Source organism: Ambystoma mexicanum, chromosome 12 (genome assembly GCF_040938575.1).
Source record: "Ambystoma mexicanum isolate Mex_15411 chromosome 12, UKY_AmexF1_1, whole genome shotgun sequence".
NCBI lineage: Eukaryota > Metazoa > Chordata > Amphibia > Caudata > Ambystomatidae > Ambystoma > Ambystoma mexicanum.
Genome location: NC_090936.1, coordinates 462,832,148 through 462,859,170, shown reverse-complemented (window position 1 = coordinate 462,859,170; position 27,023 = coordinate 462,832,148). Strand labels below are relative to the sequence as shown.

Here is a 27,023-nt window from a genome sequence, read left to right as displayed (position 1 = left end):
ATACATTTTCTGAGTAGCTGACACATTTTCCACTTATATATGGCATACATTGAGAGCAAACCCAGCTCATGTCTAATAATACACATGGATTCAGACATAGGCAACATCAAGGCTTTTTTCCAATAGGTGCTTTCAAATTTTAACCAATAGGAATAGGACTGGCATTTCTTAGTCTCCGATCCATACAATATAGTGGGTATATACTTTTGTTTATAATAAACCATTAAAGGATTGATTGAAAATTTGCAATATTTTTTGCGAATCAAGGACATCTGAGACAGAGCTGTTTTTTGTTTTATCTGTAGTTGTTCCTCATATGGTTTGTCTGAGATGTCATCATTGACGCAAATACCCAGATATATGTAAGAGTGTACAACCTTCAACTGAACTTTCTGTAGATACCATTGTTTATCTTTTTGGCTCTTTCTTTTTTCTCCAAATTGGATGAATTGGTGCCACAATCTACTCTACATTTCAGACCATATTTTCTTTTAGCAGTATAGTTAATTTCATAATGCAGTTGTATAGAGGACTGGCCCTTCTGTACACAATCCACAACATGAACAGCAAGCACCCTGCTGCCTCTCTGAACACCTTCTCCGGCATGATCATGAAACTCAGAAGCATGTACTTTATGTAGGCAAAAGTCCAACTCACTCACACATTTTTAAGACCAATCCTCAAATAAAGTTTACATAGTTGGACAGGGTCGATTAATATTCTGCCAGTTAAGACTTTGCTCTGGTGGGAGCAGCGCCAGCCACGTGGTATGCAAGCTATGATGGTAGGTTAATGCTCATCAGTGACATTTGTATGCGATTGTAAAAATTGCTAAAGAAGAAATAGCTCTTCCCAGAGGGACACAGACCCGTAGATAGGTAGTTCATTACAATGGCTCGTGTCCAGGTGGCACATATCATCTAAGGACCAAGGGAGCCAATGGTAAGATTCAATTGAGAGCGCACCCAGCCGCAACCTATGGCCTACATGTCACAACACAAATGTAACACAAGGAAGAATGCGCCATGAGACTGTGTTTCATAATCTCGCACACACTAGAGGTCAGAGGCAAGGCAAAGGGGGTGTTTATGAGTTGTGAGGTAACGATGTAGAAACAAATTAAAATTGCCCCAAAGGCAGAATTCTTGCCCATAATTCTGGTTGTCCCTTAAATATAACACTAATGAGGCAATCATGACTGACAGTATAGTTTTTTTTTAGTTTATGTATTGTTTCTAAAACATCTTCCTCCCCCAAGCAGTCCTCCCGGGACTCCAAATGATATCTAAACCACCCCCAACAGATCGGCCTGTTATATTGTTCTTTATAAAACTGTACCCAATACATTACCAGAGATAATGAACACCTTTTACCCCAGCAGGTTCGAGACTATCTGTCCAAAAGTCTTAGCCCTCATTACGAGTTTGGCAGTAAATGGTAAAATTGGTGGTAAATCTGTTACTGCCTCTTTTACCACACTGCTGAATTAAAGGACACCGAAAATGGGTGTGAATTCCACTGGCAGTATTATCCCTGGCAGAATTAACGCTGGCGTTAATTCTGCAAACAATTGGTGGGATTACCCCTCGGCAGAATTACCACTGGTGGAATTGCTGCCAGAAACACAAATGATGATTCTGCCAAAGTACAGGTCAAATTACCACCAACAACTGGTGGTAATTCTGCCAGAAATGCAGTGCAGTTACCTACACCCAAAAGGTGGATGTAAAAGCATCCAGGTTATGGGAATCAAGCGCATGTGCAAATAACAGTCTGCTAAAGTTTATTTAAGGCACACAACCTCCTCAAACACACTTCCAAGCAACCTGCAGCCACATCCAGAAGTGAATTACAGCATCCAAAACCTGCTGCTGTTCAAGGAGCTCTAGCATCATGCAGGGCAACCACATGGAAAGATACTTGCTGCACAAAGACGGAGGAGACTTGTGTTGGCGAAACAACCCATACCACGTGTTCATCCGCCCCCCCCCTGGGCTCTGACTGATGAACAATTGGTCTCACTGTATCACTTGGATTTGAGCACCTTAGGAGATCTGATGACCCTTATAGAAGTAGATCTCCAGAGCGCCATACACATTGTTAGAATGAATATCTAGACTCTGGCCTGTTGGACAGATTTTTAGGAGGCCAACCTTATTATTGTGAACCGGGAGCAACTTCTGGGAGTTTAGGCAAACCAATGAAGGTAGGATTGAGGGAGACCAAGACAAAATATCAGGAGAGGGGAATGGGGTCCACAATGAGTCCACACAATGAAACACCAAGGATTGCACTTATTTATTTATACAAGTAACTCATTTATTATAGGCCCAGAAACTCTTGAAAAATTACTACTTGCAAATAATATTATCACGCAATACTAAAACACTATACAACATAAATACAGTCACTGTAGTTGATGCAGAACAATCCGATAACCTCCACCCAATACCTGAAAGGAAAGACAAATGGCACCAACTGTCCACAGGATTTGTTTTACTAAGTTTATAAGTCCAATCGTAAGTTGTATGCAGCCTAGTGCCAAAAGTTTGCATAGTTCTGTACTGTTTTGAAACTCGCCCCCTGTACTCTGGTTTCTCTTGGGACTTGGAAGGACTTCAGAGGGTCATCAGAGTTTGCATTTCCCTCAATTTCTTCCGAACCTTGGTGTCCAGAGTTGCAGGATCGAGTGAGTCCTTGGTCGGCCACAGATGCTGTTGCAATGGGTTCCAGCAGAAGGATGCATCTCAGTTTGGTGCAGGACCCCTCAGCAAGTTTCTGGTGACAGTCACCATTCCACAGTGAAAGCAGGGTGACAGCAGAGGACACAGTTGTTGCGGTCAAAGTCAGCCTCGTATCTCAGGTACCTTGGATGTTGGAACGCCGACTTTTGGCAGAGTCTACCTCTGTAGGAGAAGCTGGTAGCCCCCAAACATCCGAGCCAAAATGTGGAACCACGAAGCTCCTGTCGTGGTAGCCCAATTCCGTAGTTGGTCAACCCACTGTATGGGCCAGGGACACTTCCAAAGACTTCAGTTGGCTTGGGCAATAGGAGACGTCTGGACCAGTTGTTCCCATCAGTCCAGGGGTCGAAGCACTGACACAGGTCTTCTGGGATCAGGAGCTCGACAGGGGTTCACCAGGACTTCAGCAAGAGTTGGTCATCAGCCTCATCAAGGATAGTCCACGGGTCTTCCTTCCAACTTCACAGCTGCATAGGATACTTGGCTCCTCTTCCAATCTCCTGGAATGGCTGCTGGACACCTCTTCTGGTCAGTTGAGTGATCAGACTCAGCCCTCCAATGGCAAGATCTGCCCCATTCATGCACACCAGCAGTGGACCCATCAGGGACTACTGTGGGTCTCATACAAGGATGCATACCAGACATTCAGACACCAGTATGTGGATTGGACCAGACAGTCCCCACCCATTTCCTGGGACCCCAGAACCAAGCCCTGCACTAGCCCACGAAAAACCCATGCTTTTCCCTGGCAGTGCATAACCATAAAAGTATTTTCCTGGCAGGTCTGGAAGAAGGCTGAAAGGCAAGATGGCCAAGAAACAAACGAAAATCATTGTGGCACGGTTATGTTTGGAAACTAGCCACTGTTAGTAGCCAAGCATGGTAAATGGGGTAAAGCTAAGTAAAAAGTAAGAAAAAATAATTGCTGCCACCAGTTTGTCTTAGATAACCAGAAAAATCCCTTTGAGCGTATTCTAGGGTCATACAAAAGAAACTCCATTGCACTGCATTGTAATATGCATTGTGCAATGATACAAAGTTACCCAAACAAGTAGCAAAGTCAAAAGACTAAGGGAAACATAGTTTCCCAGTTCTGACAGCCCGAAGGACTAGTCAGCGTCACAATAATATGTGAGTAAAAGCCCAGGGGAGTGAAGCTGAGGACTTCACTTAGGTGTAAAAGGTAACTTCAGGATGAAAAACAAAAAAGCAAAACGTTTGGGGGGTCCATAGAATATCGAGGGACAGTTGCTATTATCTTTCCTAACACACATCAGAACTGCAATACCATCACTGCATAAACTGGTATATGTCCTCCACTTCTGCTCCACATGTGCATTGTAGGCATGTTACATGGCATGTCCCAGCCACATTCCCAATAGTGCTTACGCAAGTCTCGGACACACTCAGGAGGCATGCCCAGTGACACACCTCGCTGCCCACTACCCAGGCCCAGGTGCATGCAGCAAAGGCAAGATTCTATGCCATCAGACATTTCCCTAATGTCATAGCAGCACTTGACTGCACACATGTGCCATTGGTGCAGCCCCTCCAGGCAGTGGGGCCTGCATACGGGGATCGTAAACAGTACCATTCCATGAACATCCAGATGACCTGTGAAGCAGATCTTACCATCAGCCACTGCTGCAAACGATTCCCACGTTCCACATATGATTCCACGATCTTGAGGAACAGCACCCTCTCTGCATATATGGACACACACAGAGAACAGCAAACCTGGCTCTTGGGTAAGTATGACATCTGATGATGATGCAGAACAGAGGCGCACATGGACACAGTCACGAGACCACATGTGAGGAAACGACATGAACCATATCCCATGTGGCACTCAGTAACCCATGTCCCCAAATCCAACTAACGCTGAGCACAGAGACATCTGAGAACATACTCCATAGTCCTGCATGTGCTCACACACAGCCACTACAACCCTCCCACCCTCCGTGCAGTACAGGGAATCAGCCCCACATGCATTTCAACACACAAAGGCCACCAGGACAATAGTGAATGGAATTAGCATGCAGAAGCTACATTGTAATGCTAAACACGCTTTTCCCTACCTGCTGTAGGTGACTCAAGCTATCTGCTGCCACCAGAGTTGTTGGCACCAGTGTGGAACCCTGGAGACAGCCTACAATGAGGCACACCTAAGGACCAGACATGCATAGAACATACATTTGGACTCTTCAAGGGAAGGTTCAGGTGCCTCCACCAGAGAGGTGGGTAACTAATGTACACTCCAGAAAAGGTGGGTGAGTTTGTTGTCACTTCCACAATCCTGCACAATATGTGACCACAGTGGAATATACCCATGCCTCCGTATCAGGACATTGCACGCCCGACTCAAATGGTGAAGAAGATGCAGATGACGATAGGGCACCTCACAATAGACATGAGAAATTGAGGGAAGAACTTATTGTCTGGTAGAACATAAATAAAAACTATTTCTGAAAGCACATATACACATCTGTCACTGTACATTTAACTTCAACTGTATTCAAATGTATCACTGTAATGAAATGGCCATTGGATCAAATGGCTGTCATTCAAAGTGATTTAGTGTACAACTGTGCACCTAATCCCCAACAATAAGACCCTCCCCACACCCTCATGCCCAACACCATCCCACTTCCCACACCCTTATCCCCAAAACCATCCCCTTCTCGTACCCTCGTCCCAATACCATCCCCCTCCCCACACCCACACCCTCATCCCCAACACCTTTGCCCTCCCCACACCCATGTGGTCTCCAGTCTGTCCCATGAAAGTGTAAACTACCGCCTCCTCTTGTCCCCTTTCTGTGTAGGCGTGGTTGCATGACTTTTGTGCCACTGGGTGTGCCTTGGTGACATGCTTGCCACGAATCCCTCAGTAGGGTGGCCGGCACGGAACTAACAGCTCAACTGCCCTGGAGGTGCTGCATTGTAAGGGTGATGGCCCTGGCCATTGTCTCATGTGAGGCCGACATTTGCTCAGCCAAATCCGCAACCCTCTGACTCATTAGGCTGGCACTGGATTCTGTGCTTCACGCCGACAATAGATGATCCAGGCAAGTGGCCATCTGCCTGAAGCACCTAGCTCTGCATCACCCATTGCCTGTGAGTGTCCCAGTTGCTCCTGGGCTATCTGCTGCATTGCCTCCTGACATGATATGATATGGCATTTTGTTTGATCTGGTTAAGCCTCTCCCAGATGGCATTTAGTGTGTAGTCCTGCACTGGTCTGGGAGATAGATGGGGGCACCTTCCCTCGATATCAGATGCTTGGCCTGCTTGCTCCTTGTCATCCTGACCTTGGGAATCTGTGTCCTTAGGACAGTGAAAACAGAGTGTGGACTTGGGAGGCAGGCCAAAAGGGGGAAGGCTGTGTGGGAGACCCCAGGCAGAGCCACATTTTTCGGGCAAGGATTAACAGACCTGGTGAGGGCATGTTAACTATGCAGGTGGACTGGGTCCCTCCTCTGGCAATAACAGGCAGGCTTCACCGAAGAGTGCGAATACCAAATAACTGCACCAAAATATCTGTTCAGGTCAGAAATCAGGAACAGATTTTTACTGACAGAGAAGTAGACCTATTGCCGGCAGAGTACGGTAGGCACACTGGACACGGATGATTGTCTGAACAGGGCTGCGGGCACAAAGTGGAACATCAATGGTAGCCATATGGGCTAGAAACGGTCAACTTCATGGGACCCGGGGGCCTGTGGAGTACCCTTGCATGCATGGCGGGAGAAGGCACCCCAAGTGAAGAAGGCAAGAGCTGGAGAGAGACAAGCTGAGTGGGGAGGCTGCTAGAATAATTGGCCACCCCAAGTGCCATCCCATTATCCTAAACTATTATCATTGTGTGTATGTGTGCGCTCGCACTTCATGCATCTCAGACTGGCTAAGTTTGATCCCTTAACTGTCTACATCCCAGACTTTAGCCCTTTTATCCTGGAGTGCCTTGTTATTCACTCTTTTTTTACTTTTTCCTCACCTCGCCTGGATTTAACTCTTTCATAGACTTGGGTTTATTTTTGCTTGCGATTTTCTTTCTGCTCAAAGACTCTTCTACGGATTCTTATCTAAAGAAACAAGGACTCACTTCAAGGAGTGAAAAATACTTTTGCCTGCCTCTGTTCTCCCTAGATTGCACCCTTGTGCCGTAGGCGTCAGGTGTCCTTTCTTTTGGAGTATATTTCATTGAGCTCACCCTGGCATTATAGTTTGGAACACCTGACTTTTAGGACTTCCTGCCAGGAGGTTTTCAAGTAGGTTCATCACCTTCATCTTTGCAACATCAGGTAGGAAATGGCTACTGTCAGAGGTTGGTGTTTGTTACCTGTTGTCTGTTGTTTAACAGAGGTATTGATACTGGTGCATCTGTTCTTTTTCCCCCTCTCTAGCTCTGCTGGTTGCTCCTGCCTTTTCACCTGATGCCCTAGCTTGTCAGGTTGTTTTTTACATCTCTGCAGGCTGCGCTCTCGGGGTGAAAGTCACTCTATGAAAGGAGACCCTGTTGGTATTTACAACTGGGTTTATCAGAGTCAGAGCTAACCCTGACATCTCCTTTTGTTTCTGAATAAAGAGCAAACATGCAGTGGATGCCCTTTAACCAAGCACGGTTAATGGGCTTCCTGCTGCATGTTAGCTCTTTACTTAACAAAAGGAGAGGCTGACCAACCCAGCCCTCCTCCTGTTTCTGAATAAAGATATAAGGGGGAGGAAAGAAAAGAGAGAAAGAGAAAGGGAACAAAGAAGAGGGAAAGGAAGAGAAAGAGAAAGAAAGAAAGAAAGAGAGAAAGAGAGAGGGGGAGAAGGAGAGAGAGAGAGAGAAAGAGAACTAGATAGGAGAGAGAAAGAGGGGAAAGAGAGAGAGAAAGTAACTGGGGGTAGAGGCAGTCGGGAGGTCAACTGGTGGAAAAATAGAGCAGGTTGGGGGAGAAAGAGGAACAAGGGGAGGGAAAGGGGGAGAAGGAGAAATGGGCAGACAGAGAGAAGTTTACCTTCTAAAGGTCTTCTACAGCTTCACTGCTTCCACCCACACGTTCAGTACACCACTGCCAGCAACCAAGAAAAAAGACAATATTCCTCTCTCTGCATGCTAATAGGTCTCTACATGCTTATAATGCCGTCGCCCCTCTACAGAGGCTGCCCACATCCACACCTATGATGGACAAAACAGGTGGAACTTGTTTCTGGTTGTTCCCAGGGCTCAAGAAAGCTTGCAGACAGGAAGGGAAATCACAGGTTGTAAGACAAGTGGACAAACACGTCAGATGCCCGCCCACATGATGGACACAACATGCCAGCCAGCGTTTACTCACTTTGCGCTACAGAGTTCAATTGTGAAGGGCAAAGGGCGGCGTACACGCTTGTACACCACCTTTTATCGTTTGCATTTGCACCCCGCAGTGCAAATGATGAATATTTGGCAGCGCGTAACCATTTACATTGCTGTACGAATGTAAAGGATCTCATCTGCCAAATTACTCATTTTTAGAAAATGAACTCCTACGTTTCTTTGTGAATCCTTGTATTTTTACAATTGCACACATCAACTTCCCATGATATGCAGTTAGGATACTTTGAGTCCTTATAACTTTTTATAATGACTTTTTGGTTACTTTGACAAGCCGGAGACAGCTGTGTGATTTTTACAATTTTTGCGATTTCTTTACTTGTGCACTTTCGCATTTTCCGCAAATGGCTACTAAACGTGGCTAGCAAGTTAAAATGGCTGTACCACAAGATTTTCTGCTTGTTCTTTGGCTACATTGTTGTTTGGCTTCTTCCTGCCTTCTCAGGTCAGGAAATGCCTTATATGGAAATCCCTTTCCCAGGAAAAGCTTAGGGGCTTTGTGAGTGTGAGCCAGAGAAGGAGACTGGAACTGTCTATTGTCAATCCACAAACTGTGGCTCCTGAAAGTCGGTTGCTGGGCATATGTGGTGACAAGTGGTTGTTCAGGAATGGACAACCTCTGGCTGTTTGAATCTTGCAGATCTTTACCATTGGTGGGTTTAGGCTTGTCCCAGCCTGAATCTCAGATAAAAGGAGCACGCCTGCAGCTGTTCTAGAGATCATCATTGGAACCAATCATTTTACGAAGAAGAGCAGTCTGCCGACGACCCAAAGGTGACCCTTGCAGCTGACCAGCATCAACTCAAGTGATTGGCCAAGTGAAGCCTTGTTCCTCTCCCTGATCTCAAGAAAACTCTCATGGTGGTTCGACGCCTGGACTGGTGGAAACAACCAGACTCGACCCCTGCTCAAGGATCCATGCCTTCTGAGCCTCCCCGTACCAACCAGTGGACTGGCCAGCTCTCTGTTGGGCTACCTCGCTGCAGGCATCCTTGTTCTTAGAACAGCCTTGACATTTTGCAGATTTTTAGATTATGCTACAAGTTGCCTGCTCCTGCATTTTCAGCCATCTCACTTCAAAGGAAGCTGTGCTGGGGCTGCTTCTGTGTTGACAGCTGTACAATCACTGTCGACACCTGACCGTAGGCACCTTTGTTGGAACGCTCCTTCTTCAATCCTGTGAGGTGTCCTGAGGAGGTCTGCACCGTAGAAGACTTCTTCTACATTTTGGGTGTCCTTCTGGATGTTGACTGGAACTGTTTGCTGTGCAACGCAACTGACTCCCAACACAGAAAGTGCCCAGTGCACCCACAGCACCTAGGCCTTCCTCACCCGAACCAAGTGTAGAGGATTGTGTCCCCAATGGACTCTGGAAGACCTGCAGTGGTATCTGGTAAAATCGGTGTCAGTGGGGTAAGTTAACATACCTATTTCTGTCCCCACCTATGTCTTCCATAGGATAACATTGGGTGTAAATTCCTAACCCTAACTTACTCTGACCTGACCTGTGGTGGTGGAACCTGGGGTAAGGATCTTCTCCTAGGCCTACCCTAGTGAATGGGATTGACTTAACTGTACCTTATTAAATACTTATCTAACTTTGAACACATTCTAAAAGTACCACCACAGCCCACTGCATCATTTCTGAATAACTTTACCTGAAAAGGCTACACGTTGGAGCATGTGACTTTTGGCAACAAGGCCCCAGACCATCTCAGGATTGCACTTATTAATATTGAGGGAAGCTGTTCTTGTGTTGGTTTTGCCTGTTTTCCTTGCATCTGACAACTCCTACTCATCTGTATTGGACTGGGATTGCACTTATTAATATTGAGGGAAGCTGTTCTTGTGTTGGTTTTGCCTGTTTTCCTTGCATCTGACAACTCCTACTCATCTGTATTGGACTGGGATTGCACTTATTAAAATTGAGGGAAGCTGTTCATGTGTTGGTTTTGCCTGTTTTCCTTGCATCTGACAACTCCTACTCATCTGTATTGGACTGGGATTGCACTTATTAATATTGAGGGAAGCTGTTCTTGTGTTGGTTTTGCCTGTTTTCCTTGCATCTGACAACTCCTACTCATCTGTATTGGACTGGGATTGCACTTATTAATATTGAGGGAAGCTGTTCTTGTGTTGGTTTTGCCTGTTTTCCTTGCATCTGACAACTCCTACTCATCTGTATTGGACTGGGATTGCACTTATTAATATTGAGGGAAGCTGTTCTTGTGTTGGTTTTGCCTGTTTTCCTTGCATCTGACAACTCCTACTCATCTGTATTGGACTGGGATTGCACTTATTAAAATTGAGGGAAGCTGTTCATGTGTTGGTTTTGCCTGTTTTCCTTGCATCTGACAACTCCTACTCATCTGTATTGGACTGGGATTGCACTTATTAATATTGAGGGAAGCTGTTCTTGTGTTGGTTTTGCCTGTTTTCCTTGCATCTGACAACTCCTACTCATCTGTATTGGACTGGGATTGCACTTATTAATATTGAGGGAAGCTGTTCTTGTGTTGGTTTTGCCTGTTTTCCTTGCATCTGACAACTCCTGCTCATCTGTATTGGACTGGTAATTGATTCATATGCAATTCTAGTCTCTTAATGGTGAATGTGTACATATGTTATATATGGTTTTGTGTTACAGTACTTACCAGTGACTTTTACATGCCTAGTGCATAACTAAAGGCCTAATAAATAACTGTATGTTTTATATTATACTTACTGTCTCGCCTGAATTATTGGTGTTGCTCTGTGTGCTCTCATTGTAGCCCTAGACCACTCTCACACTCTTCCTGAGACTAAACCAGGGCTGCTCTGCTTCCTCACCTTGATTGGGTATTGGCTAACCTCTCCGTGTATTCCCTGTATATTAGAAATAAGATGGCCTCCCAAAATCCTCCCACCACGGCTGATTATAGAAATCCATTTTAACAAAGTCCCTTACCTGCACATTTTCACTTGATACCCCTCAAGGAATCCGGAAATTAATTTTACTATATCTAGATGTGACCATCTAATTCCATATTTTTGCTGTATTTATTGTCAGCCAGCCTACATTATACTGTATATCCTTCAGGGGCATTATAAGTCTCAATTTAAAGACAAGAAAGGTAGCATCAATCCTTTTTGTCTCTCTCAAGAAGACAGTGTCTACCGATTAAAAACCTGGATTTGAAACAAAAATATAATCCATTGTATAATACGCATTTATAAATTACCATACCAAGTTCCAGGAATGTCCCCCCTTGCATTATTAAACCCTTATTTTCACATATGGCTGCCCCTAAACACTCTAATTCATCTTGTTTCTGTTGGAATAATTGACTCAAACTTGTATCTAAAGAATTCATCTTTGTACAGTTATAGTTTTCCTTTCCTTCTAATTACGGGCCAACCCTTTGCTTTAGTGAAAACAAGTATTTTAATTGGGTCATTGCAAAGTGGCGACAAGATGGTTATCTCAGATGTCCCCTCATAACCGTACACATATATTGCATAAAAGGGTCCGAAATTACCCTTTTGTGCACAAATGTACAGGAGTGCTGTGTAGCACTATGTAGCATTATCCTTTTCCACTATCCATATGAAAAGATACACACATGTGTGCTACTGGAATACCGCCAGAGGTATTCCAGTTATACCATCACAATTGGGGCCAGCAGTATGTATGAATTGGGCAGATTCTTAGGAGCACAGCTGGCAGAAGTAGTATTTTTCTTGGCAGTGTTCCCAGCCAAAAATGCACCCAATTCATAATGACACCCGTAGTATCAATAATGTATTGCATTTCTGAGACTTGGGCTCAAGAAGAACCACATGGTAATAGCTCAGAATCAGGAGTGAACCGCTCTGTTGTAACAAGGAATGTTAATGTTAAAGGTATTTGTACCCGCACCGTCCCCAGCGGATTTGTTCCCTAGGCGCTCAGGCGGATCTGCAAACAAGAAGGCAGGGTGGGTTAGTCTATCTTTCAATAGGTAAGTTGATGTGCCGTAGATTGTTCTTCCCTAACTTCTGTTAATGGGCGATAGCTTAGGGGATAGAGAGGATCGGTTTCCTCTCTCAGCAATGTTTCAGCTGTGTAAATGTCCCCATAGGCATTCTTTCTAGTTATGGGGTGAAGAGCCAAGATTTTAGGAGTTTTCTGAATAGGAGATGATCTATTGTGTTACGTATGTTCTTTGGTAGCTCATTCCAGATTTTTGGGGCGAGGTTAGAGAAAGAGGATCCTCCGAAACTTCTTTTGTTGTATGGTTTTGGTTCGAAACGGGTGTCGCTGCTGGATCTGAGCAACATTGTTGGACGAAGTAGGTTTATTTTTTCTCTTAGGAACTCTGTGCCCTGGTTGTGGATTGCTCTGTGCACTATGAACATTGATTTGAACTTGATTCACTGTTTTATTGGTAGTCAGTGTAGCATTTTCAGTGTTGGTTTGATGTGTTCTCTTCAGGGTAATTTGAGGAGCAATCTCTACACTGCATTTTGTATGCATTGGAGTTTTTTTAAAAGTGATTCAGGCATGCCTAAATATAAGCCATTGGTGTAATCTACTCCGGACATGACGAGAACGATGATGGTGAGTGTTTTGTTGGCAAATGACAGGAATGGTAGGATCCTTTTTACCGCTCGCAGGAGAAAGAAGCAGTTCTTGATTAGAGCGTTAACTTGTGGCTCTAGAGTAAGTTTGTTGTCCATCAGGACTCCGAGGTGTTTTACAATTGACGACCCAGTTCTGTTGGCCGGAGGATGTAGTGGTTGTCGCCTCTGTTTTTTGTGATGATCATTATTTTTTCTTTGCTTGGGTTGAGTTTGCGGTAGTTCGAGTTCTTCGAGTTATATATTTCACAAAGGCAGTTCTCAGTGTTGTGTTTTCTTCTTCTATGTCTTGTATTTTGTAGACTATTTGTGTGAATGGTGATTCAGCACTAGCAGGCCACAATACAGATGTAGGTCTATTGATCAAAAATAATGCTCAAATGATTTTTGCTTGTTTTCCTTTCAAATCTGTGGCCAGAGAAAATGGGGGGATACCCCGAGCATCCAACCCTCACTACCCCTCAACCCCCAACAATATTGATTGACCACCAACCCATCATCTATATTTTGGTGGTCAAATCTGAGAGTAAAAAAGAGCAAAATGAATTTGAGCAGTCTTTGTCCAAGCAATAGGTGCAATACCCACAGTACACGTATGGCTCAGACTCACGACATGAGCATATGAGGGTACATTGACACCCCAGAGTTATCCTGTAGCAGTGACATGCTTAAGAGGCCTATCAGTAGCAATGGTACAGGGCAGAGTACAACACACTAGGGATGCTTTAGTTTACAATTACTGTTTGACATATCAAACATTTTTCTCTAGGCAGATGGAGAAAATGAAGAAATTGAACAACCAGAAGGATGTACTTGAGAAGAAATTATTCCATGGTACAGACACTGGTCACGTGCCTACAATCTGTCTTGAAAACTTTGAATGGAGAATATATGAAGGGCGTGTAATGGTTTTTGGACAAGGTATGTATTTCTTTTTTAAAAAGGGCAAAACCATGTTACTTGGCTATGAGAGCTCTGCAATGGTTAACGACTATGCTTCCAGTTTTCATGTCCCTTTACTGAGCAGTATTTTAGTATTCAAGCCCCTTTGATGTGGATCTTTGCTGTATGAATAGGGAGTGCTCTGCATATAGAGGTCATTTCGTTAGAAACAAAATGTCATTCATGTGATGATTCTACTTTACATCTGCCATTTTCATTTGATATTATAATAGGGGTATTCCACTCCCAAGCACCATAAACAATTGGCATTCCCATAATAAATTGTTAATCACAACTGAAAATCCAACTGTTTTTGATGCGCCCTATCTCAGAAATACACAGAACAAATGTTATGGAATTATCTTAATTGCTGGTAAAATAGTTAAGCCCTCGCTTCGGACATCTGTGTTCAGCCTGAAGGAGATTACCTAAACCATGAAATAACTGGTTAATGGTTGACTAACAACAAAGTTTTGCTGCGTGGTTATATATCACCTAATATTAACTCTAGATCAGAGAGTGATCCACAGAAATTATTGATTATTCACTCTTCGTTTTTTTATCAGCATGAGTGTACATTGATTCAAAATAGTTTTATTTATGACATATTGGGCCTCATTACACGGAAGGCGGTAAGGGTTAACGGTCACCGGTAAGGGTACCGGTGACCGTTAACCATTACCGCCTTACTACGAGGTCCCTTTGCGGGACCCGACCTTAACGCCTGGTGTAGACCAGCCGTTAAAGTTGGGACCCGCAAAGGGACCTTGGTGCTAATTACGGTACCGCAATTTGCGGTACTGTAATTACCGCCTTCCCCATTCCCATTATGCCCTATGGGGCAAAAATGGGAATGGGGAAGGGCCATGGAGAAAGGGGGAATTACCGCCCCGCCAACCTTGGAATGGGGTGGTAATTCCCCTTTTCTCCATGGTGGTACCGGTATGGAACCGGCGGCAACCATGGTGCTAATAGCACCATGGTTTATCGCCTTCCGTGTATTGAGGCCCATTCAATGCACTATTATAATAATTAATCAAGTCATCTGTCAAAAAGACTGTATCTATTAGTAATACAAGGCATTTGTTCCGATACCAACATGACACTATTACATTTAAGACTTGTATCAAAATTATCTTTAAAGGTTTCTATCCAATATCAGGCATCTCATTATTATTCACAGGCACACATCATGTCCATAGGCCATACCATTCAGATATTTACCCTATTTGCAATGTAGACTGAAGGCTCTCTGGTGAAATCCCATAAATGAATGTCATATGCACGCGGTGCATGCACACAAACACACACACACCCTCACGCACTCGTCAATCAAATGACATCAGTCTGATGTATAACTCAGAAATGAATCTACAGATGAAGGTAGACATAAGCTCTTCTATGCCTTCTACATGATTTAAACGTTATTTGAAAAATGTAATCCACAATATGACATTAACACATATGGCCCTCATTACAAGTCTGGCAGTCTGGTAATAATGTGTCGGTAGCACTATTACCGGATCGCACGATTCCGAGCCAAAATGTCGGTAACACCAGCACTGATAGCAGCATACCCTGTGCCTCCGGTACCGGAGACACAGACATCGGAAGTACCGGCATCCCCAGAAATATGTCGGAAAGACCATTACCACAGTGCCAGTGTCCAATTACGAACATGGTATCATTGGTACTACCGGCATAAAAATGCTGCTAGCACCAGAAAAACAATGCCAGAAACACCGCCATCGCGGACCAGGCAGTAAATGGTCCCAAATAGGCCACAGGTGCACCAATTCCCCCTAGGTGCACCCAATGCAACCAGGAACACTAGAAAAGGCCCACACCCAGGCCACTCCACCAACGCAACCATGCTGCCTCTCTCAGTGGTAGCAATGGCCATGGAGACGCTGCATGCTGCAGTGCAGCTGAATGAGCTGAAGAAGCACCAATGGTGGTAGGAGGCCAGGGAGAGGAGGAGGATGATGGCTGGGATGAAAATGGCGAGGCAGGGGCAAGCAGTCATACCCCGCACAAGGGCCAGACCCTGGGCCCTGACAGATGGGAAGATACCTACCGTCTACCAGCTAAACAGGAAGACATTTCAAGAACTAATGACCCTAATCCCGGGCGACATAGGGAGCTTGATCTGCATCTGGGCAGCCATACCACCGCTGCTGAAGCTGGTGTCGGTCCTGCACTTCCTAACCACAGGCACGTTCCAGCACTTCATGGGCCAGCTGCATGGCATATCGCAGCCCGCCTTCTCCAAAGTGCTGGTAGAGGTACTGGAGGCCCTCCTGCGCCATGTGCAGCCTGAGACCTACGGGTGTGTGGCGCGATACAGAAATTAAAATAAATAAATAAATGTGGGCCAGCACATCTTCCTCCCAATCACCCTGCCACAGGTGAATGCCAAGGCCCGCTTCTATGCCCTTGCATGCATGCCTAACATGCTCGGAGCATTGGACTGCACATATGTTCAGCTGGTGCCCTCACACGCCACAGAGGAGGTGTACAGGAACCACAAGCAGTCCCATCCCCTGAACGTACAGATGACCTGCAATGCCGACCTCACCATCATGCACTGCTGCGCATGGTTCCCAGGGTCAACCGACGACACCCTGTTTCTGCGGAACAGCACCCTGCCAGCATACATGGTGCAGGACAGTGGACAAAGGACCTGGATGTTGGGTGAGTGCATGGACAAGTACACACACATTGCTGCATGGTGCACAGGCCAAGGGGGGCAGGGACAGGACACAAATGCATTACCCACACCAAGCATCAGAGGGTACAACCAGTGCATGCCCAAAAGTCAGGCCACAAAGCACGGGTGAAACACCAGACTGTTGCCTTGTCAGTCAGTGGCAAGTACATACAATTAACCCTGAGGAATCAAGCCGGCAACACACTACAGGTACCAGAATGCAACACTGCCATGCCAACAAATTCATACCTGCAGTGCACCATCCCACCCAGGCCAATGAAGGCATGTCCTAGCAAGATGCATGCATGCACAGACCCTGTGGAACCCTCAGTCACAGGCAACACCACTGCCATGCACCACCTTCCATGCATTCAGACATTCAATGCAAAAGTTAAAGTCAAAAGTCAGAGTTCCCCATGCAGTGGACCATTGACACTTGTCTGAATGCCAGTGCACAATTGTGCTCTCATACATTGATGCATGTCAGTGCATGTCCAGACCGCAGTGCGTGGGTTATGTGGGGTGTGCAGACACTGTTGTGGAGGTGGCATCGCATTTAGCACACCACACCATGGGGATATGGATGCTGGGCCTGTTATTGGCTAGTGCATTCCCACCCACATCAATCCACCCCAGGGAGTACAACACATCTTGGTACGGATGACACCCAAATGCCATCACAAGGTGCCTCACAGTGCATGACTCACATACTTACCATGGTTCTGGGTGCATGGAGGATCATGGTATCGAATAACGTGCCATTAGAACATCAGTCCTGCCACATGCATGCCATGGCTCACCTTTTGCCTCCCGCACAACCCCTTTTGCAGGTGTTTCCGGATATCCACTACTGCCCTGGCTAATGACCCCACTGAGGGATCCACAGTCGCCGGAGGGCATGGCATACAATCGCACCCATGTGCAAACAAGGGCAACTGTTGAACAGACGTTTGGACTCCTAAAGGCACGTTTCAGATGTCTATAGCATTCAGGGGGTTCTCTTATGTACAGGCCAGAGAAGGTGGGGTAGATAGTCCTGGCCTGTGCAATGTTGCATAATATCTGCATTAGACGAAACATACCCTTGCACCCAGACCTCGACATGCCACCACCAGAGGGCAGAGATTATTATGGTGATGATGCTGGCAAGACAGCACCAGCCAGGCATAGTCACGTGCACATGGACGCCTGGGATGGGCGTTTTGTACGACAAGAAATCAGACAGCTTCTTCTGAAGTCCCTTCACTGTGCGCAACCTGATGTGTCACTGTATTTGATGTGCTCACTCAATAAAATTCATACACATGGATAACGGCTGTCCACTCATTGTTGCAAGTGACTAGATGAATGTATTGAATGTAATACAAACTACAAGTCAAACACCCTGTGCCCCACCCCCTCCTCACACAACCACCACCCCCTCCCCAAACAATGTAACAACAAAGTGTCACCTGTCCGAGTCAAGAGTCTCCCTCCCTGTGCCTCTTCCCATGAGGGCCCTTACCACATGCAGGCCTATCCATATGTCTGGGAGCAGGGCAGGGGTGGCTGTGCTGGAGGTGCGGTCTGAGCCTTGTGCGCCCATGCCCTGCTGGTTTGCCTGCACAGATTAAGTCTGCCTGCAAAGATAAAGTCACAGTCTCTGCCATGCAGACACACCCTCATTCCCCTCACGAACCATCTGGGCAAGTTGTATGAGGGCAGAAGTGTTACGGCCCAGGGCATGGGCACAGCGGCAGCAGTACACTGTATGGCCTCCCTAATCAGCTGGGCCTCAGCTAGCTGCTGGCGTTGGACCCCAACCATCTCCTCAGGGTGGGCTTCCATCTGCCGAATTCACACGTCCAGCTCTCTGATAGACGGCATAGATGGTTGTGGTGGGCTGTGGGGGAGGGAAAGGTGGGGCTCTGTGGCGTGCCTTCTGTGTCTTGCCCTCAATCTGCCACCTCAGCCTCATCAGAGGTGGTTCCATGTGATGTGGGGGCCTGATGGCTGATGGTCATTCTAGATGGCCGCCAAGGGTGTGCCACTGCCTGGGCCTCTGGAGCAGGCTGCTGTTCTGGGGCAGCTGGCTGTGCTTGGGCAGCTGGCTGGGTTTATGAGGCCAGCGTTGCCACAGATATGGTATGTGTGGGCCCTCTGGCAGCCTGACTGGGTCTTGCACAGCCTGCGAAATGACCGGCGCTGTCACTGTCAGTGGAGGAGCCTGTTAGGGTGAGAAAACATAGCAGTTAGGAGCCTGTGTGTGACATTGATGCAATTGCATTATGCTACTTGAACATTGCATGTTCCTTGGCCCCATCAGGATGTTTGGGGGTGGAGTGTGCACTGGCGGTGTTTGTGGGTGTGGATGCCTACAGGAAATGCCCGATTTAAATTGGATTGTGTTTTCCAAAATGGCTGCCTGCGATGAAGCTGTTTCCGGTGCCAGTGGTACCAGTGCCATTGTTTCCGGCATCATGAGGACGGTTCTGCTATTAGTGGCATTTTTACCCCTATTACCAGGTTGCTGGGGTTACTGTTTCCGGAGCTGCCGGATGTGTGCACCCGCAGAGTTGTAATATGCTGGTGATTCCTCAATGCCGGTAGCCGATAATGGTACTACCGGATTGGCGGAATCACCAGCATTGAAATGGGAAACTTGTAATGAGGGCTAATCTGGATAATAAAACATTGCAATACTACATTGGGCTAAACTACATTAATGTTTCCAATGAAAGCTCTTACATAACATTTAGATAAAGATGAATTCAGGATACTAGGCTACTTAATCCCCAAGGTTGCCATTGGTCAACATTAAGCTACCACTTACTGTTAACTCAACTCGTGCATGCGGAGCTACAGACCTAAATACATTTATTTTCTGTGCTTAGGAAAACCATCCACATGATTCTTCTGGCTTCCTCCAGTCAGTTCGTAATATGCAAACGCATTTTCCATTTACAGGCAAAATATTGTACCGTCTTCCAGGGCTTTCTACTCCATACTAATCTCATGAATCAAGGGTCAATTTAGATCAACAATCAATATCTAAGTTAATTTGCTAAACATGAAATAAATGTTTACTATTTACTCTTATTTTACCAAAAGCATGGAATGTTTGTATTTCCATAATACACATAACAACTGGAGAGTATGTGTCATAAAATGATTGACCTAAAAAAAATCTAAGCAATACATCTGACGTTCGCTTGTTAAAACAGCCTGCTGCTTGAGGTGAGTAATCATAAAATCAGTGCTTGGCAGCCAGAGAAATATGGCAATAACAGCTATATGAAAACATGATACTATTATGATTGCTACCTTATCCTAAAGAAATGCCTTTCTACACAAAGGTCTCAAGATTCAAACATTCAAGGTGTATTGATGTTCTATGCACCACCCTTGCAGTCTTTCGCTGCATTGTCAGAGATCAAAGATTGCATGAGAGGTTGGTGACACAGCTGCAATGGCAGTAAACATTATTCCCACCTGCTACATAAAGTAGGAATCAAGCAACCTTTTTCCAGGCCCTTCCGACAGAAAAACTCCAAGCCAACAAACTTGCAGTGATCCTTCTCCCAGATATGATGACACTGTCTCAAGTATTCAGCATTTTGAAATCCAGCCTCCCCAATCACCTTCACTGATTTGCATGGTCCTATAGAATTTCATGCAGCCCTAAACCTTGCATGAAAGCAATACATTGACGTCTACTTTTTGGCTCTTCAAAACAAAAGACCAACACGCTACTCAATGCAAAGCAATATGGTGTCCCACACGCAGAGGACGTTGAATAATTGGTAGGCAGACACCAACAGCAAGACTTCATTTCAGCATTTAAAGACCTGGAACAGCAGCACAACATTTTCATTCAATAAAAATGTAACACAGCTTTGAAGTCTAAAGGCTTCCAGTACAGAGCATTCATTTCAGTGCATCCTACTCTCTCTTTCAAGCTCATCTTCCTAACTCCCCACTTGTCCTTCTCAATCATCACTCCTCTTTTTTCATCACTACTCATGCCTGTAAGAAGATTCATCGTGTTATGCTTCATCCCCTCTCTTAGTGAGACCCCCAGCACGTGTTGCTGGACTTCTGGACCTTTTTCTGAAATCCTGAATGAGTGGAGCCTTTTTCCACTGTTTCATTCTTATGGGCTCTGTCTTTTGGAACTATCTTTACCTCTCCTATGGAGGCTATTTTACCCCATAACTCTTAAAAGCATCTGTATTTTAATATTGCAGCACACAGCTCCTTATGGGCAGTGTTGCTGGGGACCCTTAGGGTCCTCTTTTGGGATTATTTTTTTTATCCTCGAGTAACTACAGTTCTTAAGGATAGAGTGATACCTTGTATCTCTCCAAAAACATTATAGTCTGAGAGATTGGCACACACCACCTCATATGGAGTGCCAAAGGGATACCTAGTATGCCCCTTCTCTCTGCTCCTGTGACTTTTAGGTCACATAGACAATCTCCTAGTTATGGCTGGTGGCAGTGGACGTGATGGTCCTAAGCTTTCACTCCATTTTTCTATTGAGCGGGCCCACCGATCTCTAAATGTCAAACCTAAACTGGGGGCCCCTGCCCGCGCAATCATTGGGAGAGTCGTGAACCACCGGGACAGGGACGCGTTGCTGCGTGCAGCCAGGACTATGGGGGAGCTACTACTGCGATTGAACTAGATCCATCTTTACCCCGACTTTTCCATCGCAGTACATCAGGAGCAGAAATCTTGTGGTGAAAAAGAGACTCTGAGACCTAGGGGTTAAATATGCCATGATGTTCCCTGCCAGACTCCGGATGGAGCACTCTGGGAAGACATACTTTTTCACGATTTCTGAAGAGGTGATGACGTTTTTGGACCAGCACTTCCCAGGGTGATCCCTATAGTCCTTCCGCTAAGTGCTTGTTTGTTGCTACAGCCGTAGCTAAGACACTGGGGAGGACGGACAATTGTTCTCCTGTAACAGGCCTGCAGTGGCCACTATCCTCTGTTTCCTCTGTCCTGGTGTAGTTCATACGATACTGTGCCTACTATACAGTACACTGTTGTGTTGTGAAGTGGGCTGCTCGTTGCAAACAGCCTCCCTATGCTAGGTTGCAATGGTTTGGTTTATATATGTTTCAGGGTTTGCATCCCCCTGGTTCGGAGGGGGTGGGGGTGGCAGGAGGTGGGATGGGGTACAGTTTACAGAAAATGCTTGACGGGGTGATGAGGTTGTCGGATGGCTTAGATCCATCAGTGCTTGCTTAATGGGGTGCTATCCTGGTGGCCGCCTTGCGTATGATGCTTTTTACCCACAGATACTAGATGGCAGTTGACACATTAGGTTGCATGAGCTGGAACATTAGAGGGTTAGGTAATTACACTAAAATGCAGAAGCTTCAACTTTATGTGGAACAACATAAAACCTGCATCCTCTTCCTGCAAGAGACACACTCGCTAGTGGCAGGTTGCAAAAGATTTGCCAAGAACTGGGGCACGCAGCGCTATTACACACAATACTCGACCCAAAGCAAAGGTGTCATGATTTTGATTCACAAATCAATACAATATGTACCGAAAGCCACCCCTTGGGGCGTTATGTGCTGACACATGGTGTTCTGGTAGGACTAGAGGTGGTGGTACTAAATATATACAGGCCCATCACAGATGACCCAGAGTTCTACACACAAATTACAGATATGCTAGCACTGTATCCCCTAATCCCGGTCCTGTGGGTGAGGGGGGGCTTTAATACTATTGTGGACCTCAGCCTGGATAGATCTGGGAACAAGGTGCATCAATTATCTAGAGCTGCGCAGATGTAACAGGTTGGATTGGGTATGGTAGATGCGTGGAGAATATTACACTCGCAAACCCGTGACTATACATTTTATTCTACTGTACACAATTCACATTCCAGAATTGACCGTTGGCTGATACCCGGTACACTAATAAACTGCATGGGGGGTGCAGGCATACTTCCACGTACGTATTCAGACCATTGGACGTTGGATCCAGAGGGTGGGTCCCTTCCCCTGGATTCTTAAACAGGATGGGAAAAAGTGTCTCTTTGGCTAACAGTTCCTTGTGTCTTCACTGGTCTCACAAGGTTCCTGTTCATGCAAAAAGTTCTATTGAAGCAAAAAGTTCTGTAATAGTCTTTTTTTAAAGTTATTTTACCTTTGCAGATTACCTGATATATTCCCCTGCCAGGAATCTTCATATAATTTCCAGCTGACTGGTGTACTCGCCTGCCAGGACATCTCTTTAACGTTTTCAGATCCCTTGGTGTTCCCTCCAGCCGGGGATCCTTTTACAATGTCAACTGCCTGGTAAACCTTGCAGAGTACCTGGTATACCCTCCTGACAGGAATATTCATACAATTTCCAGCTGGCATAGAGCGAGAGCTGCAAGAGACAGAGAAGAAACTGGAAGAAATGAGGCAGGGGGAGGGCACCTCACAGGAGGATGCTGAACAAGTGAACCTACTACAACAAACCAGGAGGGAGCACTGGTAAAGGCTATGTAAAATGAGCTATAAAAATATATCGATAGGCAACACGCAGGAGGAGACAAACCAGGGAGGTTGTTAGCATGGTTATATAAAAATGAGACACCGAGACCAGTAGTCAGAGAGATAAAGAGAGAAGAAGGTCAGACCTGGAACACTCAAGAGCGAGTGAATGAGGGGTTCCTCAGATTCTACAAACACCTCTATGAAGATACAGGGGAGGAGGTGGGTCGGGAGACTCAGGAAACATTGGAAGACATAGGATTACCCAAACTAAATGATGAAGAACGGGAGAACCTAGAGGCCCCAATCACACTAGAGGAACTAGAGACGGTGGTTCAGCATCTACCCACATGTAAAGCCCCGGGGTCGGATGGGCTCCCTAGTGAATTTTACAAAACATATAGGCAGGAAGTACTCCCCCTGCTGCTGGCCATGCTAAACGAGGCGTTTGAGAGGGAAAGGTTGCTGGAGTCTCTGAGGGAGGCAGTGATTATCCCGCTCCTGAAACTGGGCAAGCCAAGCACAGACTGTGGGTCATATAGACCCCTATCTATTTTAAACCAAGATAGCAAAATTCTCACTGCAGTGCAGGCAAATAGACTCAAAAGGGTAATTAGCAAACTCAAACACCCCGATCAAACAGGCTATGTCCCGGGCAGAAGTATAACCGACAACCATAGGAGACTCCACCATATCATAGAACAGTCAGAGAGCGACCTCGGCGAAATGACAATAGTCTCGCTGGACGCAATAAAAGCTTTTGACTCCGTGAGGTGGCTGTGGATGTTGGCGGCCTTGAAAGAATACAGGATGGGACCTGGGTATTTGAGATGGGTCAAGATGGTATACAGCTCCCCAATAGCAACGGTCAAAACGGGCGCGATAATCTCAAATAAATGGCAACTCAGCAGGGGCACAAGACAGGGCTGCCCCTGGTCCCCCATGCTATATATTCTTGCACTAGAGCCACTAGCGATCTGTCTCCTCAGACAACAGTACGGAGAGATAGGCATTCATACGAAGGGGGGACCACACTTGATATCATTGTATGCCGATGACATGTTGTTATACCTGTGCTTTCCAGAAGAAAACTTGCAGTATGTCCTGGCAGTGATGGAACGTTATGCGGCCCTTTAGCGGTAAACCCCAAGAAGTCTTGCATGTTCCCCCTGGGGAGACATAGGGGGACCCCGCATGTGAATCTTCCTATCCTGCCAATACCCTGGCAGACATTTAGATACTTGGGGATTAACATATACATACGGCTGCGGACAAATATAAATATGACACGAAGGGGGCAGTGGAAGGCATCAAGAATAACATGGGGTTCTGGGCAAAGCTCCCCCTGGCCATGGTGGGAAGGGCGGCCTTGCTCAAGATGGTGGTGCTTCCCAGGCTGTTACACTTCTTCACGAATATCCCATACATGCTTCCCAAACGTTTTTTCACGAAACTCCAAAGCCTATGCAGGGGCTTTTTGTGGCACAATTCCAGAAATAGGGTGGCCCTATGGAAGCTGCAGAACCCATATGACAAAGGGGGCATAAACCTACCGAACTTCGAGATATACCACCTGGCGGGGCAGCTTCAGTATGTGGCCAGATGGTTGTCCGAAGAAGAGACGGCAGAAGCCAGATTATTGAGGAGGGATTGTGCCCTATTTTTTCTAAAAGAAATGGTATGGCTATCTAAACCAGAGATACAAGGAAGAGCGAGACTGCTAGAATTAGGTTGGAAAACGTGGCGCAAAGCATGCCAAGTAGTGGGAAACCCGACCCCATGCTCCCTGCAGACGCCACTCGTGGCACTATGCGGTGAGGACACGCAAATGATAAAGGGGATCCGTAAATTCTTGGAACCGATGGGCCTCGCTACCCTGGGAGAGATATGGCAAGAGGGGGAGGTACTAGACTTCCAGAAGATAATGGAGGACACCAGGGTACATAAAGGACAACATATTACATATACTAGAATCATCAAACCTATGGGAGAAAAGTGGCCCGAGGAGGTACTAGCGAAACAACCCTATACAGTAATAGAAATGATGTACGATATCTCAGAGGGCGGGCACGAAATATCCCAAATTTATGAATTACTGATGTCCACGGTGGGCAAGGAGGTGCTCCAACTGAGGCGGGATTGGGAGGAGGAGGCGGGAGAATCAATGCAAGATGGAGAATGGGAAAGGGCCCAGAGGTATCATAAGAAGGTGTCCCGGAATGCGAGGCTACAGCAGATCCAGTTATACGTCACCCACAGGGCATATATGACCCCCAGCAATATTGCCAAGTTTGGAAGCTCAGTGATACAGAAATGCCCCAAGTGTGGGGAGGTGGATGCTGGGATGATTCGCATGTTTTGGGCGTGCCCAGAGGTGGGGAAATTCTGGACGGAGGATAAACAACGCCTGTCCCAAAAGGGGATTAAGTTGGAGGTGGATTCAGTATGGGCATGCATGTTGGGGGGGTTTTGCTAGACCACACAACCTAAAGCACATTAGTAAATTGAAAGACCTAGCCTACGTCTTGGCCAAACGGAGAATCGCCATGTGTTGGAAAGCAGCCCAGAGACCTAGACTAGAGGTGTGGTGGACCGACCTCCTGAAGTGGGCAGAGGCTGAGACAGCAGCATGGTATGAAGCAGTCAGTAGGGGAGGGGAGGAGGAAGCGGGACCCCTGAGACAAATGGTGGCCACGATGTCGGGACTTTCCCATGCCGAACTCAGAGAAGACGACAGGTTGAGGAACGTCGTAGGAGATGAACCCCATGTAACGAATTCGGAGGTATCGAAGTAGGGGCTCAAGTTAAGGGGATGGGAGGGGGGAGGACTGTGATGTGTAACATGTAAAAGTAATGATGTGAAGCAAACATATGGAAATGTCCTACACGTTGGTTAAATTTGGTGTGTTGTTAAAAATAATAAAAATTGTTTAAAAATACGATTTCCAGCTTCCAGGACTTCTCTTTAAGGTTTTCAGATGCCCCGCTTTACTCTCCTGCCAGTAAGTGTTGTACAATTTCGATTGAATTGGATACTCGCTTGCCAGGACTTCTTATGTGTTCCACAATTCCTTGATACAACTTCAACTTCCTTGGGTATTCACCATACAGGACTTATTGTGTCTTTCACAGTTGACAATTCCTAAATACCACTTCAGCTGCCTGAGGTATTCACCAGCAAGGACCTCTTACGTCTTTCACAGTTCTTAAATGTGCCACAATAGCATTTACCATGTACTGCTTGGTATATCTATTTGTGGGAATATTTGTTCAAACGTATTTGCTCAAACCTTTTCCCCACATTGGCATCTCATGCATATGTGCTTCATTGGGGTTTGCTCTTATACTTTGCTTTGTCTGCATACAAACATTCTTCTTATTGAATCTTGCCTTTGTTCTTGGGCTTGACTGCATTCAAACAAACTTTGCCTTTGTACTTGGCCTTGACTGCATTCAAACAAACTTTGCCTTTGTATATTTTCTGCATTAGCAATCTTGTACCATTCAATCACTTGTTGGTGCAGTTGTCGAAATGCCCCGGGGTCCTCAGCTGCTTTGGGCAGACACACCGGTCTTTTCCAGCGTCTCCAACGTTGCTTGCGCCTCTCTGTTATGACCTCTTCTTCTGCCTTCCAGGTTGGAGTGTGCTGACGCTCTCCCAGCACCCGGCGCTGCTCCACAGTGTTGCGCTCACCTGGTGTCCACGGGGGCGTTGATCTGGACCGGCCTGATGTTACTTCTTCCAGTGATACTCGGAGCGCCGAGATGACGGAGTGGACCGGGCCACCCAGCTTGGTCTGTGTGGCTCGTATGAATACTCTTCTGTAAAGCAGAAAGGGGAATTAACCACCTGTGAGGTTTAAGCTTAACCCCACCTTCTCCCCATGAATTACTTTGGGACTCCTTTAGATTCTCACCTGATAATCTGGAAAGATGAACTCTCCATCCTGCTTCAAGTGCAGGGGCGCGTAGATGACCAGTTGCCTCACTGGTGTGGGAAGTTGGCGAGTTGCAGACAGAGTTGACTCAGTAGAGGTAATAGGTATAAGAGTTCAAAACGTCTGGAATTCACTCTGTCCAATTCCCATAGGTTGCCCTTATGGATCTGGAAAGAGTTCACGTGGCAACCAGAGATGCGCAGGTAAGTGTTTATAAAAGCTGTTCGGAATAAAGTGGGAAGTT

The 27,023-nt window shown here is 46.1% G+C and overlaps 1 protein-coding gene across 2 annotated transcripts in view; it reads left to right on the top strand.

Annotated features, from left to right (window-relative positions):
• LOC138513665 (protein mono-ADP-ribosyltransferase PARP12-like) overlaps window positions 1-27,023 on the top strand; it is a 322,728-nt gene that overhangs the window by 256,212 nt on the left and 39,493 nt on the right. For both annotated transcript variants that reach the window (XM_069628723.1, XM_069628722.1), the window contains one exon: window positions 13,474-13,625. In XM_069628723.1, the coding sequence (XP_069484824.1) occupies window positions 13,474-13,625 (152 nt within the window). The remainder of the gene's footprint in view (window positions 1-13,473; window positions 13,626-27,023) is intronic.